The sequence below is a fragment of the Cucumis melo genome, chromosome 6 (genome assembly GCF_025177605.1).
Source record: "Cucumis melo cultivar AY chromosome 6, USDA_Cmelo_AY_1.0, whole genome shotgun sequence".
Taxonomy (NCBI): domain Eukaryota; kingdom Viridiplantae; phylum Streptophyta; class Magnoliopsida; order Cucurbitales; family Cucurbitaceae; genus Cucumis; species Cucumis melo.
Window position 1 is genome coordinate 1,660,065 of NC_066862.1, and position 15,271 is coordinate 1,675,335.

Genomic DNA, 15,271 nt, shown 5'->3' on the forward strand with positions numbered 1-15,271 from the left:
AAAAAAAAAAAAGAAGAAGAAAAATAAAAAAAATCTTCGTAACAACTTTTATCCACTAGCAATCCCTCAAAAAGCGTTTGATTTGAATCGAATATTTATAAAATTTTGATTTTCTTCTCCCCTAAATTTCTATGTAGTTGAAACTGAATGGTAAATGATGAAATTTCCAATTTTTACAAACGGTTACGTCAATTTATGTACTTCATTGTATCGATTAATTTTAGAACTCAAAGGTTAGAATTATTTTTTTCTTCTTCTAAGTTTAGGGTAGAATTGAATGAAAATTGGATTTATAGTTAGTTTATAAAGTCATCAGTCAAATCGATTAATATTTGATTAATAAATTATTAGAATTTCAAATTATATGATACCTGTCATTTAAATTTTCACGTGATCTTTTGTTTGATTCATACTAAATAATTGATTAATTTAAAAATTTAAGTTTATAGGTGAATACAAATTTAATATCATATCATCTAACACTCCTCTATTATATTTGTGTGCTAGTTGAGTCATACTTGCTTGACAATTATGATAAATGGTAAGTTAGTGACTACAAATGTTCGATATATATCTATAAATATTCATCCACTAAGAAGAAAAACGTTGATTACTCTAATACATGAAGGTAGTTCTTGAAGTCTTTTTCAATCTTTCTTCAGCCTTCCTTAATTGCACAAAAACTAAGCCAAATAGGGAGACACCAAAGGTTTGTTTGAGAAGAATGCCTCCAAGTTTTCCACAGCCAGTTTAGCCATTCCCCCAAAAGATTCGTGTGTTGTGATAGCTGCATGTGGTGACAACACAACATTATCGAGTGTAAAGAGTTGTTTTGGAATTTCGGGTTCAAACTCAAACACATCCAATCCAGCACCCCCAATCTCTCCTTCAATCAGACATCGAATCATCTCCTTCTCCTCGATGACCGCCCCACGACCAATGTTGATTATCACTCCATCTTTTCCTAATGCTAGCATCACTTCCCTGTTAATCATATGGCGAGTTTCTTCGGTTAACCCGCAACAAATGATGAGGACTTCACAGTTGGTTGCAAGTTCATGTACATTGGAATAATAGGAGTATGAGACTAATGGCTTTTTGGTCCTTGAGTTATATGAGATTGTGCAACCAAAACCTTCCAGCCTTCTGGCAACTTCGGTGCCTATTTTCCCCAATCCAACAATCCCAATCTGCTTGCCGCTCAACTGTGGAAATCCTTAATCTTCAATTCCATCGAAAAAATAAACATACAAATTGAACTATACATTTTTTCCTAGATAGTAACTAATTAGCCATTGCTTAGCTCCATTTAATATCTATTTTATTTTTGGTTTTTAGTTGTTTATTGTCCAACTTGCTTTCTATTCTCATTTCCGCAAAATAGTTTTTATGACTCTAAATTAACTCCTTGAATTTAGTTGTTAATTAATCTCCTGAAGACTAATTACACTTATAGAAAATTGTCGATGATTTTATGTTAGATCTAAGTTAAGTTTCAAACTCAAAAGCAAAATATTAACTTTTTTTTTTATTTTTCCGTCTGCAGCAAAATAAACTAATTTAATAGAAAGTTAGCAAAAACTCACATGTATTATAAATATAGCAAAATCTAATGTTATTCATATGAAAAGTCTAAAATACCAATTAAATTCTAATTAGTATCTTTTAACGAACATTTCTATTATTGAGATCTAAATCCACATGTTAACAAGTTCTTTTTGGAGATTTCACTAGAATATAAGATTTGCAATATGTTTATCACTGAATTTCGTTATATTTGTAATATTTATTTTTAAAAATATTGTTATATGTGATAATATTTTGAATTAAAAAAAGAACTGAACCTTTGATCCAAGAGGAAAATGAAGTTTAGTAGGTTGAAGGCGTTGCTTAACAAACCGGTCTCCCGCGGAAACCTTTCGTAGGACATCAATTAGTAATCCAACTGCCATATCAGCGACATCTTCAGAGAACACGTTTCCTGCATAGGCAACGGCTATCCCACGACCACGTAAGTCGGCCAAGTTCAAGTGTTCGACACCGGCGCTGGCTGTAACGACGAGCTTCAGTGAAGGGAGACAGTCGAGAGTGGCGGAGTTGAGTAGGGGAATGACAGGCATGAGCAAGGCCTGTGTGGATTGGGCATAAGAAGTGAGGAATTGGTGCAATGGGAGTTGGGGAAAAAGCCATGGCTTTAGGTAACGAAATTTGTTTGGGAATTGAGATTCCAAAGTTGAGAATACCCATGGAGGGCCTAAAACCAAAACTTCAGGAACCTCCTTGCCTTCCCCTTCCCCTTCCATTGCCATTCTGCACTATATAATATTATGTCGGCTCTCTTGCTCATAAGGGAGACGGAGAACTATATATTTCATTTCTTTGGACAAGACAAGGTTGCCAATCTGGCAACCATGTTTATCCTTTGGGATCCCCTAAATTAATACCATACCTTATTCTAAACATTTTATTTTAAGTTTATTCACAAAATATATATATATATTTTAAAAATATTATAAATACGACAAAGTTGGTTAGAATCTATCATTATAGACCATGTTATATATATTCTTGGTCTATCAATGATTTTAGTGATTGATGTTGCATTTTGATGTGTGAAAGTTGAAATGAATGACGATTGACTTTTAAATTATTTTGGATGTATAGGTAGGCTCAATCAGTGGATGATCTAGAATAAAATATATTGACAAGGGTCGTAAGTATTGAACTTAGGTTGAAAAGGAGCTAACAATTGGGATAACCACTAAGCTAACTATAAATATTAAAAGTTAAGTAGTTTTCTTTATATATATTATATAAAAACAATAAAGTTGAGGGGGCTCGAGCCCCTAAGCTTGTGTTAAATCCGTCGGTGCTATCAATAATATAAAAGTATCAATCATATTCTACTAGCCATTTAAAAAATTATAATCTAACAAGAAAAGAAATGCTAAAAACTTTTGGTAGACAATGGCAACCTCAAATTGAATAGATCAATTAAAACAACATGCAATTCAATTAAAGGTGAAACTTAAAAGTATGACACTTGAGATTTAGTGGTTTCCAAATTCCTATTCCATTAAATACGTCTTTTTATTTCTTTTTACTGCATTAATAATAGAGATGAAAATTTTAAATGATAATTTTTTTAAAATATAGCAAAATATTATAATATATATATAATTTACACAATAAACACCATATCATGATACAAATATAGACGATAGACATCTTGATCTCTTGTTATTCCGATAGGCTGTGATATTTTATAAATATTTTAGTTTATTTATTCACATTTAAAAATAACCTTAAAAACTTGTATAGAACAATTAATTTTTCTTTTAACCTTAATTTTTATTTATAGAAAAAAAAAACAGTGAATTTAGATACAACGTAGGCCGTGCCTTAGCATTGTTGGAATGAAAACAAAACACAAATCAAAGTTTGTAAGGGGTAGAAAATGGTGTCCAAAGAGACGAACTGTACAAATCGTTTGGTCTATAATGTTTGAGGTTATAAAATGATGTGTCAACGTGTCATGTTCTTCCTTCGTTACAATTATTTTCTTGAAGTGTTCATTTTAACATTAACCTTATGTATAAAAATATATATATATATATTTTAAATATAGTTTCTAAGAGGGACTATAAAAGGGATGGAGGTTCATTTTTTTGTTCATGAACTGTCCAAAGAATTCTTCCTTTTTGCTAACTTCGCGCTCTCCTGCGTTCTATTGAGCGAATCATTTCTCCTGCCATTCGTCTTCTACTTTATTGCTCATCGTCTCGTGATTCTTCGAACTGATTACCTCCGTCGTATTGATCATCGACATCTGGTTTGGCTAAGCACAAGGAAGAAGTAGGAAAATGACCATGCCGGAGCATATTTGAGGTTCTTTTGTAGCTTTTCTCTTCATATTGTCGTCGGTCGAGGCTTCATCACTACTGGTGCGTCTCTTCTCCCACTTGTTTAATGTTCCCGTGGTTCAGGAAAATTAATGGACTGTAGTTTTTATTTCGTATCTTTCGTTATTAGCGAACTCGATTCGATTTTTTCATTATTTTCCTCTTCATTAGATCGAAAGACTTGGTTAATTTTGCTTCCTTATACTGTTTTCTTTACCGGAGAACCACAGATACTTCGGGTTGAGAGCTCCTAACTGTTTAATTCGTGACGATCTTCGAAGTGATTTAATTATTCATTAGCGCGAGAACTAGGATGAACTGGGACGTAGACGAATAGTATAGTCGCTAATCAGCATCCACCTCGACGTTTTGAAAGTACGAGCACTGCAGAGGATCTCATAGGAGAAATTTAGTGACTAGTTTATCAAAATATACGTAAATTACGTGTGTTTTTGTACATTTATTGGTTTTGATTTTGATTTATTGTTGAGCAATATCAGTGTCAATTTTACAGATGGCATACGAGTTGGGATTAGATATGGTTATTCTGATCAATTACTTATCTGTCTTTCGACAAGTGTTTCATCCAATTAAATGACGACTCAAATATGGGAAAGTTTCTTTGTGTTGATCTGTTTTATAAAGAGCAAGTATTATGTGCATATGCAATATTATTTGATTTGATCATTCGTAGTTTGATTTATTCTTACAACCTCCTCAGATGGGAGTTATTTTAAATAGTCCAAGTAGAAGGGCATATGAATTAAATGTTATGTTCTGCATAAGAGACTTTTAGGAATTAGTGGTGTTGTATAGTGGGAGTTGAGAAGAAAATACGCCCATATATTGTTCAAATTCTTTCTAGTAACGTTAGTGGGCAGGGTTCTTTAAGCGACTTTATATCTGAGCGCTGTATCCTGTTTTAAGTATTGATTACAATTCTACTGCAGGTTATGGATTATTACGATCTGATCACGACTTCCTCTTCTTCGCCTGTGCAACTTCATCAAAAGAACTTGATCGTGGATGATTGCAGCTTTCAGGTGTGTTTGTCTCTTTCTCCATGATGAAATTGTTTCGCTTGGTTCACTGCATGTCATAGGGCTAGCGATTTCTCTGATTTAATTCTTAGCCCTATTTTATTTAGAGTAAAATTTTTATTTAGTAGGTTGGGGAATGTATTACATGCCACATTTATATTCGTCCCCAAGCCTAGAGAATACAATTCCTATTCAATTTTTAATTTTCGATCCAATTTAGCCAATCTGAACATTAGGAACTGACCATAATTTGTCGCATTTGGACCATTTGGATACTTCTATGCTGCACATTGATTTCGGTTTTTTCCATCGTCAGTTGTTGGTATAGTAATTTAAATTTGTATGAAGGAACGGTTAGTCATTCAAACTAAGACATATTTTACTGCCACACTTTCATCTCTCCTCTCCTCTCTCTCCATTAGTAGTCCCCCAAAGAGGTCTAGAAGAAATGCTCCTTGCTGGAAAAGATAACCCCAGAAGCAAGATTCCATAATTAAAGAGCTTTATTTTCACCCGAATCTGAGAATCTGTAGAAACTTAAAATCATATGCCTCAATCTCTCAATGGCTGAAAAGAAGGAAGGAAAATGTTTGAATATGCCAACTTAAACGTTGCTAAACTGATATAAATTCTTGACCCAAAAAAGATTTGGAACCTTGTATTGATTAGCACAATAACAAAGGGTCGAATAAACTAATACATTAGGGTGGCTCTGTTGTCAAGTTTTTGGAGTCCTCTTTTCTCAACAAACCAGCCTCCCTCAGCAGCAACTCAATGCCACCACAACTAATCTACAACAGGAGACACAAGAGGTGTGTTTGAGAAGAATGCCTCCAAGTTGTTCACCACCAGCTTAGACAATTCCACTTTAGATTCATATGTCATAACAGCATTATGTGGTGACAATACAACATTATCAAGATTAAAAAGCTCTTCAGGAACATTAGGTTCATTCTCAAACACATCTAGTCCAGCTCCACCAATCTCCCCCTGAATCAAACATCGTATCATCTCTTTCTCATCGATGATCAAACCACGACCAACGTTCACTATCACTCCATCTTTTCCTAATGCCTGCATCACCTCCTTGTTAATTAGACGGTAGGTTTCTTTAGTCAACGCACAACAAATTATGAGTGCTTCTGTGTTGGCTGCAAGTTCATATACATTGGAATAGTAGGAATATGGTGCCATTGACTTTTTGGTCCTAGAGTTATATGAGACTTTGCAGCCAAATCCCTCCAGCCTCTTCGCAACTTCAGAGCCTATTTTCCCCAATCCAACGATGCCAATTCGCTTGCCGCTCAGCTGTGATGTTTTCCAAAATTCATCCAACCAAAATATCCAAGTCAAACTACACCTTTTCCATGAGTAATCATTAAAAAAACAGTAGTAACATCAGAATCTGTTAAATTTTCTATAGAGATTTGCTATATGTGTGTGAGAGTATATATTGATATTAGTCCATCATGTTTGAGTATTCTTTTTTCTCTATTTGGTATTTAAATTTTTAAAAAAGTTCAAATATAACTATTATGTTTTATTATTATTTTTTTCTCTAGTTAGATCGGTAGAAATGACGAGAACAAATCTGGTCAACTAAGTGAGAAAATTTTCTATTTTCTTGAAATCTTAAAAAAGATCTGGCAAAATTTTATAATCGTAAGGTTATAATTAACTCACCAAGTATTTTTATTCCACGAAGTGTGATACTTGAATGTTTACACAAGCTCATTTTAATGTTTCTTAGAAGTTATATAATTGAAACCGTTGGAAATTTTTTCAACCTTACGATGAAAACACTCAAACATTACGGATTAAGAATTAAGGATTAAGAATTAAGGATTATGGATTAGTTGACGAACTAAAATGTTGTTTGAAATGAAAAACAAGGACGGAATCGCAATCATAAAAAAACTACTGGACCTTTAATCCAGGAGGAAAATCTCCTTTCTTAGACCAAAGCCCTTGCCTCACGAATCGATCTCCCGCAGATACTTTCCTAAGAACGTCGATTAGTAAGCCAACCGCCATATCGGCGGCATCTTCTGAGAACAAGTTTCCTGCATTGGCAATAGCCACCCCTCGCCGGCGTAATTCCGGCAAGTCCAAGTGATCGACACCGACGCTGGAAGTGACGACGAGCTTGAGCGAAGGGAGGCAGTCAATAATGGCGGAGGTGAGTTGGGTACTGCCACCGCCTCGGATAAGCAAGGCTTGGGTGGATTGGGCATAAGAGGTGAGGAATTGGGTTAGTGGGAGGTTGTAAAGCCATGGTTTTAGGAAAAAAAATCTGTTTGGGAATTGGGATTCCAGATATGGGAATATCGAAGGGGGGCCTAGAACCAGTACTTGAGGAAGCTCCATTCGTCTTATTTGTCAGAGTGCTGCCCTAACCCTGAATGGGGAAGAAAGAAGTGAAAGGCATCCTCAATTTTTGTCTCACGGTACAAAATATTTTATGAGGCTGACGCGAGAATTTTTTGGGAAAGAAAAGCTTGACGTGACATTTTTGTTACTAAAAAACTGCACGTAGCATTTATACGTTTTCCTTCCTCATGAAAGAAAAATACTTGGGGGTGTACTTTTCAAAAATAAATAATTTGGGTGTAACTCCCTATTTTGTGCACTCACCAATTGCCGACCACGAAAAAGTTCGATCTTTTTAAAAAGTTTTATTATTATTATTTAGGTTAAAAATTATTGAGTTCCTAAACTTTTACAAAATTAATAATTTGGTCCCTAAATTTTAGTTTGTATTAGACTTTATTGATAGGTTACGATTTAGTTCTTCTGCTCTAAGATTTATAACATTTTATTCTTTTTGATAGAAATTAGTTTTGAGTTTTAATGAATTTCCTTGCATAAATAAATTAAAAAATTAATTAGAGATTCATTGTTTTTATAAAATGCAAAGTCTACCCACAAAATAATAAAGATTGACATCTAAATTTTATTAATTATTTTTATTTTAGTGACTAAATTGTTAAAACGTGTTAAAAATTTGAAAGTACAAAGATTAAATTGTTGTACATTAAAATACATGAAAAGATTAATTTATCTTGGACTTGTGATATATCAATTATCATTTTAACATCAACTTATTCCATAGTGATATTTATCCTGCCTAGTATTGTCATAATATCAACCAATTTCATTATTTCACGCTTTTAAATAACTGAGGGAGAATTTGTAAATTAATAAAATCCGTAATTTTCTTTTAAGGAAAACCACCTTGATACCCTATCAAAAAAATGTCTAATTCTCTATTGGGGCTTCAACTCTCACGTGAAGTTCTTGTTTCACCCATTCAAAAGTTGGCTAAGATTTTTTTGACTAATGAATGGATAATTAAAGTCATTCCATTCAAGAGATCTTCCTTTTTTTTTTTTGTTACGTAATAAATAGGAAAGTTGGTGGGCTACAACGCCCTTTATGAAAACCTAGATTTGGGCTTTTGAGGAACCGGGTACAAATGACGCTCGGACTGTGCATTAAAGATGAGGAATTGTAGTAGTGGGAGTTTGAAGAAATGAAATCTGTTTCGGAATTGGAAATCCAGAGACGTGAATACCGTAGGAGGACTTGGAACCAAAACTTTAGGAAACCCGTCGGATTGGCTTCCGACTGCAATTCTAATTTCTACTTGAAAGATTTGTCAATAGTTTTCTTGGATGAAAAAATACTGCTACACATATTTAATGCAGGCATCCCAGTTTGCTTGGTAAAAATCTGCCTAATCTGCAATGAGTCAATATATATGTATATATATTTTTTAAATGATTGTTTTCGTTATTATTTTTTTCTTTTTTGATATATAGAGATGAGGAACAGATGCAATTGATAATTGTTTTTCCTGAACTATTATGGCCGACTTGAATGAAAGGATGATGAAAGAGAAGAGCGAAGATATTAGGTTCTTATTGATTGAGTTGGGTATTATAATTAATAACCGGAAAATATTGTAACAAATCCCTTATTAAATTAGTATCAAATTATGGAGCAAGCTATAATAGTACACTTTATTTCTTAAAGTTGGTGAACCAAACATACGTCCATTCAAGACAAAGACAAGTAATTTACCTGCATGCAAGCCTACTCCATAAGTGGGTCTTATTCAGTTTCCAAAGGACCTTTAATCAATTCCATTAAATCCTGCAAAGAGCTTTGGAAAGAAAGCTCTTGCTGGAAAGGATTGATCTTAGAAGCTAGAAACCTGCTTTGAAATAGCTTTCCTCTCATCATCAGAAATTAACTGTTTATTAAAATAAAGATGACCTCACCAGTACGTCAATAGTAGCACTTTCTTGGGGAGCTTTTCTGTTTCTAGATCAGTTGAGAACCTGTTTACTTTTATCGTTTTACCATTTAATTGTACTACTACTGTGGTAAATACTTCACCAACCCTGAATAATAATGAGCTAAAACTATCCAAAAGTTCTGAGCTCTGTCATAAAATTTTCACCCTCCCCATTAAACTCAGCTGCACCTCAACTAATCCAGAAAGGGAGACACCAAAGGTTTGTTTGAGAAGAATGCCTCCAAATTCTCGAATGCCAACTCAGTCAATCCCACTATAGATTCAGTTGTTGTGCCAGCAGCATGCGGCGACAACACAACATTATCAAGATTAAACAACTGTTTGGGAATTTCAGGTTCATGCTCAAAAACATCCAGCCCAGCCCCCTTAATCTCCCCCTGAATCAAACATTCAATCATCGCCTTCTCATCAATGATTGCCCCTCGACCGACATTGATTATCACTCCATCTTTTCCCAATGCAACCATCACCTCTCTGTTGATCAAATGGCGAGTCTCTTCTGTTAAGCAACAACAAATGATAAGGGCATCACAGTTGGTTGCAAGTTCATGTACATTGGAATAGTGGGAATATGGAACTAATGGCTTTTTGGTCCTTGAGTTATATGAGATTCTGCATCCAAAACCCTCCAGTCTTTTGGCAACTTCAGAGCCTATTTTCCCCAATCCAACAATCCCAATCCGCTTGCCGCTCAGCTGTGAAAAATTTTCAACATTGAAATTCAGAAAAGATCTAAAATATCCTAATTCAACTACGCCTTTTCCAAGATAGATTAAGGGCATGTTTGAGGACTTGTTCAGCTGATATTCAAAATCACTTCAAAAGATGAATTTAACCACTCAAAATGATTAAAAAAAGTTACTAATCTACCATGAAAATTGATTGTGAGTGAATAAATCCGTGTTTTGATATGATTTTGAACAAGAGATTTGATCACTCTCCAAACTTGCCCTGGAACTGGTTAGAAACCTTGACGAAATATTTGCATTAGATCAAAACCAGAGGTGGACCTTTAATCCGATAGAAAAGTCCCCTTGCGTAGGCCAAAGTCCTTGCCTCACGAATCGATCTCCAGCTGAAATATTCCTAAGGACGTCGATTAGTAATCCCACCGCCATGTCAGCAACATCTTGAGATAATAAGTTCCCTGCAAAGGCAATGGCTACACCACGCCGCCGTATCTCCGCCACGTGCAGGTGGTCGACACCGGCGCTGGTAGTGACTACAAGCTCGAGGGAGGGGAGGCAGTCGAGAATGGCAGAGGACACTGCGAGTCGGCCACCTGGCATGACAAGACAAGCTCGTACGGATTGTGCATTGGAGATGAGGAATTGAAGTAGTGGGAGATTGGAATTCCACGGATTGAGAAACTGGAATCGATTTTGGAATTGTGATTCCAGAGACGTGAATTCAAAGGGGGGACTTAGAACCAAAACTTGATGAAGCTCGTCGGATGGGATTTCGACTGCCATTCTTATTTCTACTTGCGTGTAAAAATAAGCTGATCGAGGGAGGGACTAGAACTGCACAAGTTTCTTCTTGAAAGATGAACTTTTCTTGGATAACGTGAAAGGACAATGGTTTTCTCGGATTAATGACATTGGTGGACTTCAAAGATTATGCTCTTTTTGGATCCCTCTGTATCTAATTCGAACAGAGGATGAAAAAGGACAAGAGTGAGGATATAAGTCCCTTACCAGGGTTTGGTAATTGGTCGGTGAGTTTGGTTAGCCGGTAATAATTATAGGAGGGTTATAGAATAATGAATCGAAAAATATGAATATTTTAATAAAAAATGGGAATTGACGTAAATAATAAATTAATAAAACATTAATCATTAGCGAACAAAAAAGTGAGTCGGTTCTTTTTTTACTCATCGAGCTCTTCCAAGTTATTCAAATTGTTAAACACCTCAACTTGATAATTATTAGGTCCTTCTTTTTAATTGTATCAGTCGTAAATATTTAATTTATCATCAGATATAAATTTAAATTTATCTCCAATTGAATGTTACTTATTTTGTAGTCATCTTCTCCCTCTTCGACATTAATCTATAGATTAATGTCAAGGTGGGTTTGGTTAAATATTATCGAAATTAATTTCATACCTAGAAATTGAAGTTTGAATGCTTCCTAGTTGTTGTATTAAAAGAAAAATTATATGTTTCTTCCAGCAAAACACCAATGTAAGTTTTCAAGATTAAAAGAAATGATAATCCTAAAAATAGATTGAGCAATAGATTCAATCCAAAAGGAACGATAGCCTAATTTCTCAGCCATTTTCAATCCAGATCGAAGTGTCAAACCTTCGATGGTTACAATAACAAAATGTGTATCAACAAACAATGCTTGTGTCATCATCTTTCCCATCTGACCATCCTATTTCTCACCACAGCCCCCAACCCAATACCTTATTTGTTTGAGTGACAAGATGCAACCATCTCGATATTTTGGAGAAGACCTCAGAAAATATCGCAAGTAAATCTTTTATGGGAAACGTCAAATCGACCAAGTTCTATATTTCGGGTAATATTGAAATTCTTCTTTTCTTTTCTTTTCTCTAAATCTTTTGCCAATAAAGAAGCTATAAATTTCCGCTTCTCTGACTTTGCCACAAATCATAAATTAGTTTGTAAAATCCGGTGTGAAATTTTTTAATCTTATTAGGAATATTCAAACCCCACAGTGACTTCCACCCTTTTTCCATAACATTATTAGACGAGCCACAGGCCTCCAATTAAGAAAAACGACTATGCACTCTTAGTTGAAAAATTACCATCCTTTGAATATTGTCAGAGTCAACCATTTGTTAACAAAGACTTACATATCTGGATACACTTAATTACTTCAATATCTTCCATCCAAAAGTTTACTTTGGAGTGGTCTATCATGTCTGAAGCTCAAATTTGTCATCGACGCTCTACTCCCTTCTCATTTTCTTTTTGCGGACGAATCTCATTCTTGAGATGTGGTCAATTTGGTTAACCACTGTTCGTGAAACTTTACTGAAGCAAATAATACAGTTGATGAAATCAATACTTTTGCACCCTTTTTGTGCTTGTATTTGGAACCATATTGCTTACTCTAACTTATTGTGCCGCCGGCTTTTAAAGTTACTTTCGGTCAATTTGTCTTTTCCTAATTGAATTTTGGTTCTATATTGTTTGTTTTGTTGTGTCCGCTTTGTTTTTTTTTTTTTTTTTTTTTTTTGTTGTGTTAATTTTATTAAGAAAACAAACGAATCACAGACACTAATTTATAGAATATTCCAAAGTCTTAGGACTCAGAAAGAGAAGCTTTTCTTTTTCGAATAAACACGTGTCTAAATCTTATCGGAATGCGTTTTGGACAGCTTGCTTCTGTGTAGCTACCAGCTAAGCATTAATCCAAAAAATGAAAATCCATACTTGGAAGCATCGATGAAACTTCCTCTGAGTTTGGAGTCTTGACGAATCAAATATCTCCCCGCCATGAAACCCACCGTCGATTAAATCGGCCTGGCGGCGTAGCCATTCTAGGGCTTCAAGGGCGTCATTGTAGGCAGCAGGGAGACGGTGTTCGGGGGCGAGGCGGTACTCCAAAGACATGATTAGGGCTGGAAGATGAGCGAAAATGCGGCAACAAGAAATGTGAAATGGCTGTGTGGCTGCGCTGAAGGTCTGGTGATTGAGCCATCTAGGTTTAGCTTGATGTTGAGACGCTCGAAAGGATCAATAATGGAGGTTGTTGAAGTTGCAAAGAGGGATTCCGTCATTGGAGATGGAGAAGAAAGTGAATGGTTTTGGTTGTGGGCTGAGAATTAGTGCTGACACCGTGGAAACACTGGGAAGAACAATGAACGTTTCCGTACTTTCTTAATAGATTCCCCCAACTCTTTTTAGAACATAGAATTAGGGGGTTAACTAAAACGACGAAAAATAATTTAACCAAATTGAACCGAAAGAGAAAACCAAACCAAACCAATAATTTGTTGGTTTGGTTCGGTTTAAAATTGAAATGAACTTTTGTATTGGTTGCTATTTTGGGTTTGAAAACTAAACTGTATGTATAAAGTGAAAATACCAAACCAAATTGGGAAGGATTGATTAAACAATATTGTCTAATTTGGTTCGGTTTGATTATCAAACGAAATCATGAACACACCTACTTACCATGTTTATCCCAAATAATTTTGAAAATGATCTAAATAGTCCCTCAAATGGGTGTTTGTCTTACCGACTTCCTAAGACGGGTGTTAAATATAAATAGGGGCAAATGATTTGAACTCAATATCTCTTGATCGTTATATACAAGTGTTAGTTAAGTTCTTGATGGTACTTTCACAAACTTCAATAGTGCACAATCGTTGAGAAACTCCATCTTCTGCCCTCTCTCCCTGCCTCTAACTTTAACTAAACAATTATGAATATGAAACAGAGGCTTTTTAACTTCCACTAGACACACAAATTTTCTAATTCCAAACTAAAAACTCTATCTAGCATGTCGATTGTGCACCTTTTTTTTTTTTTGGAATACTGATACTCCTTAAATTAATTTAAAACTTTAAAGGTGATGTGTCAAATCAAATCTAGCTAATTAGACAGCAGACGATGTTTTAATGTTCAACAAACTAACTTGAAGACAATTGTAACATAGGATTACAACAATGAGTGGTAATGGCTACTTAGAAGGCACATTAAAGTCATGTACTATATGTTAAGTCAACTAACCATCCAGAAATATTTCTATTTATTTTTCATATTTGAGGAGTAGTGTTATTTTAAAACTAAAATATCGATATAGATATTATCCAAAGAATAATTTAGCTGATTTGATTTCAATAATAAATCAGAAGAAAATTAGCCATAAAGAATAATTTAGCTGATTTGAGGAGAAATTTTTTGGATCAGTTGGACCATTTATTTGATTTGAGTTCCATAATCTTTTAGGCAAAGTGATATCAATAAATTCTGATTAAGAAGATTAGTCAATAGCTTGAGAGCTGGAAATCCACATGGTCAGTTTATCCCGTCACAGTTGGAGCAATAAAATAAAATTTTAAAAAATAATAATTAAGTATGTACCAAAGTTTTTTTAAAAAATTGTAAAATTACGCAGATAACATTAAATATTTACCATGAACTTTTTTATATAGATTTTTTTATATTTTTAATTATTTGATAGTGTTGTTATTTATATTAATATTTTGAATCTAATCATTATATTCACAAATTGAAATTATTTTTAAAAAAATTCATTTTAACATATATAAATATATATAATTCTTATCTTATTTTTAGAAATATATTAATTTTTACCATTTTCTAAATTTTATGAATTTTTCTTTGATGTGTCTTATAAAACCCACAAAATACCACTGTTTATAAGCAATTTGACAAGCTTGAGGTGGAATACATAACTATTAAAAATTTGCATTTACGTCTTGAAGATGTATAACGTAGGAGTTTGATGAGAGGAAAAGTGACATCTAAGAATTTGATAACTAAATATAATAGATAATGGACATCTATTTTATTACAATATATATATATTTTTGTCATTATGTCTGCATTTTTAATCATATACTTTTAAATCTAATTTAAGTTACTTTTAATAAATATTATGTCTGTCTATTCAAGTTGATTTTTAATCACAATCTTTACAGAAATCCAAAATTTATAATCTAATGATTAATAGACAATAAAAGATTATGAAAAAAAATCAACCATAAACCATATTACGAAAATTAAATATCTAAAACATTTCAAATTAAAATAGAATGAGTTTTTCATAGAATTTATTTTAAAAAAATATGTAAACCAATATTTCAATCCAAAAATTATCGATTTGCTTTCAAATATAATAAAATAAATTTAATAAATATAGCTAAATATCACCGTTTATTAATAATATATAGTAGTATACATCGATAGATTCTACTCCTTCATCATTGATATAGACTAATAGAGAGTGTCACTATTTATTATGGATGGACAATAACTTAGGTCATATTTAATTTTTAACATTTAT

General features: G+C 33.8%; 3 protein-coding genes and 1 long non-coding RNA gene across 5 annotated transcripts; 1 reads left to right on the forward strand and 3 right to left on the reverse strand.

Moving 5' to 3' along the window:
* Positions 1-401: 401 nt before the first annotated feature.
* Positions 402-2,330, reverse strand: LOC103484170 (glyoxylate/hydroxypyruvate reductase HPR3-like). Its single transcript, XM_008441133.2, has 2 exons — positions 1,845-2,330; positions 402-1,205 (listed from the first exon to the last, which is right to left on the reverse strand). Exons 1-2 carry the CDS (start codon positions 2,307-2,309, stop codon positions 684-686), a joined length of 987 nt encoding a protein of 328 aa, XP_008439355.2. The 5' UTR covers positions 2,310-2,330; the 3' UTR covers positions 402-683.
* Positions 2,331-3,660: 1,330 nt separating this feature from the next.
* LOC103483326 (uncharacterized) lies at positions 3,661-13,927 on the forward strand. Of its 2 annotated transcripts, XR_001761855.2 has the most exons (3): positions 3,664-3,944; positions 4,853-4,945; positions 12,615-13,927. It is a non-coding gene; the product is annotated as an uncharacterized LOC103483326 (long non-coding RNA). The 2 variants fall into 2 exon arrangements; XR_536563.3 differs by lacking the exon at positions 12,615-13,927 and having other exon boundaries at positions 3,661-3,944; positions 4,853-5,145.
* Positions 5,572-7,469, reverse strand: LOC103483325 (glyoxylate/hydroxypyruvate reductase HPR3-like). The gene is made up of 2 exons (XM_008439901.3): positions 6,869-7,469; positions 5,572-6,250 (listed from the first exon to the last, which is right to left on the reverse strand). Exons 1-2 carry the CDS (start codon positions 7,307-7,309, stop codon positions 5,729-5,731), a joined length of 963 nt encoding a protein of 320 aa, XP_008438123.1. The 5' UTR covers positions 7,310-7,469; the 3' UTR covers positions 5,572-5,728.
* Positions 9,187-10,976, reverse strand: LOC103483323 (glyoxylate/hydroxypyruvate reductase HPR3-like). Its single transcript, XM_008439900.3, has 2 exons — positions 10,274-10,976; positions 9,187-9,958 (listed from the first exon to the last, which is right to left on the reverse strand). The coding sequence occupies exons 1-2, from the start codon at positions 10,733-10,735 to the stop codon at positions 9,437-9,439; spliced, it is 984 nt and encodes a 327-aa protein (XP_008438122.1). The 5' UTR covers positions 10,736-10,976; the 3' UTR covers positions 9,187-9,436.
* Positions 13,928-15,271: the final 1,344 nt, after the last annotated feature.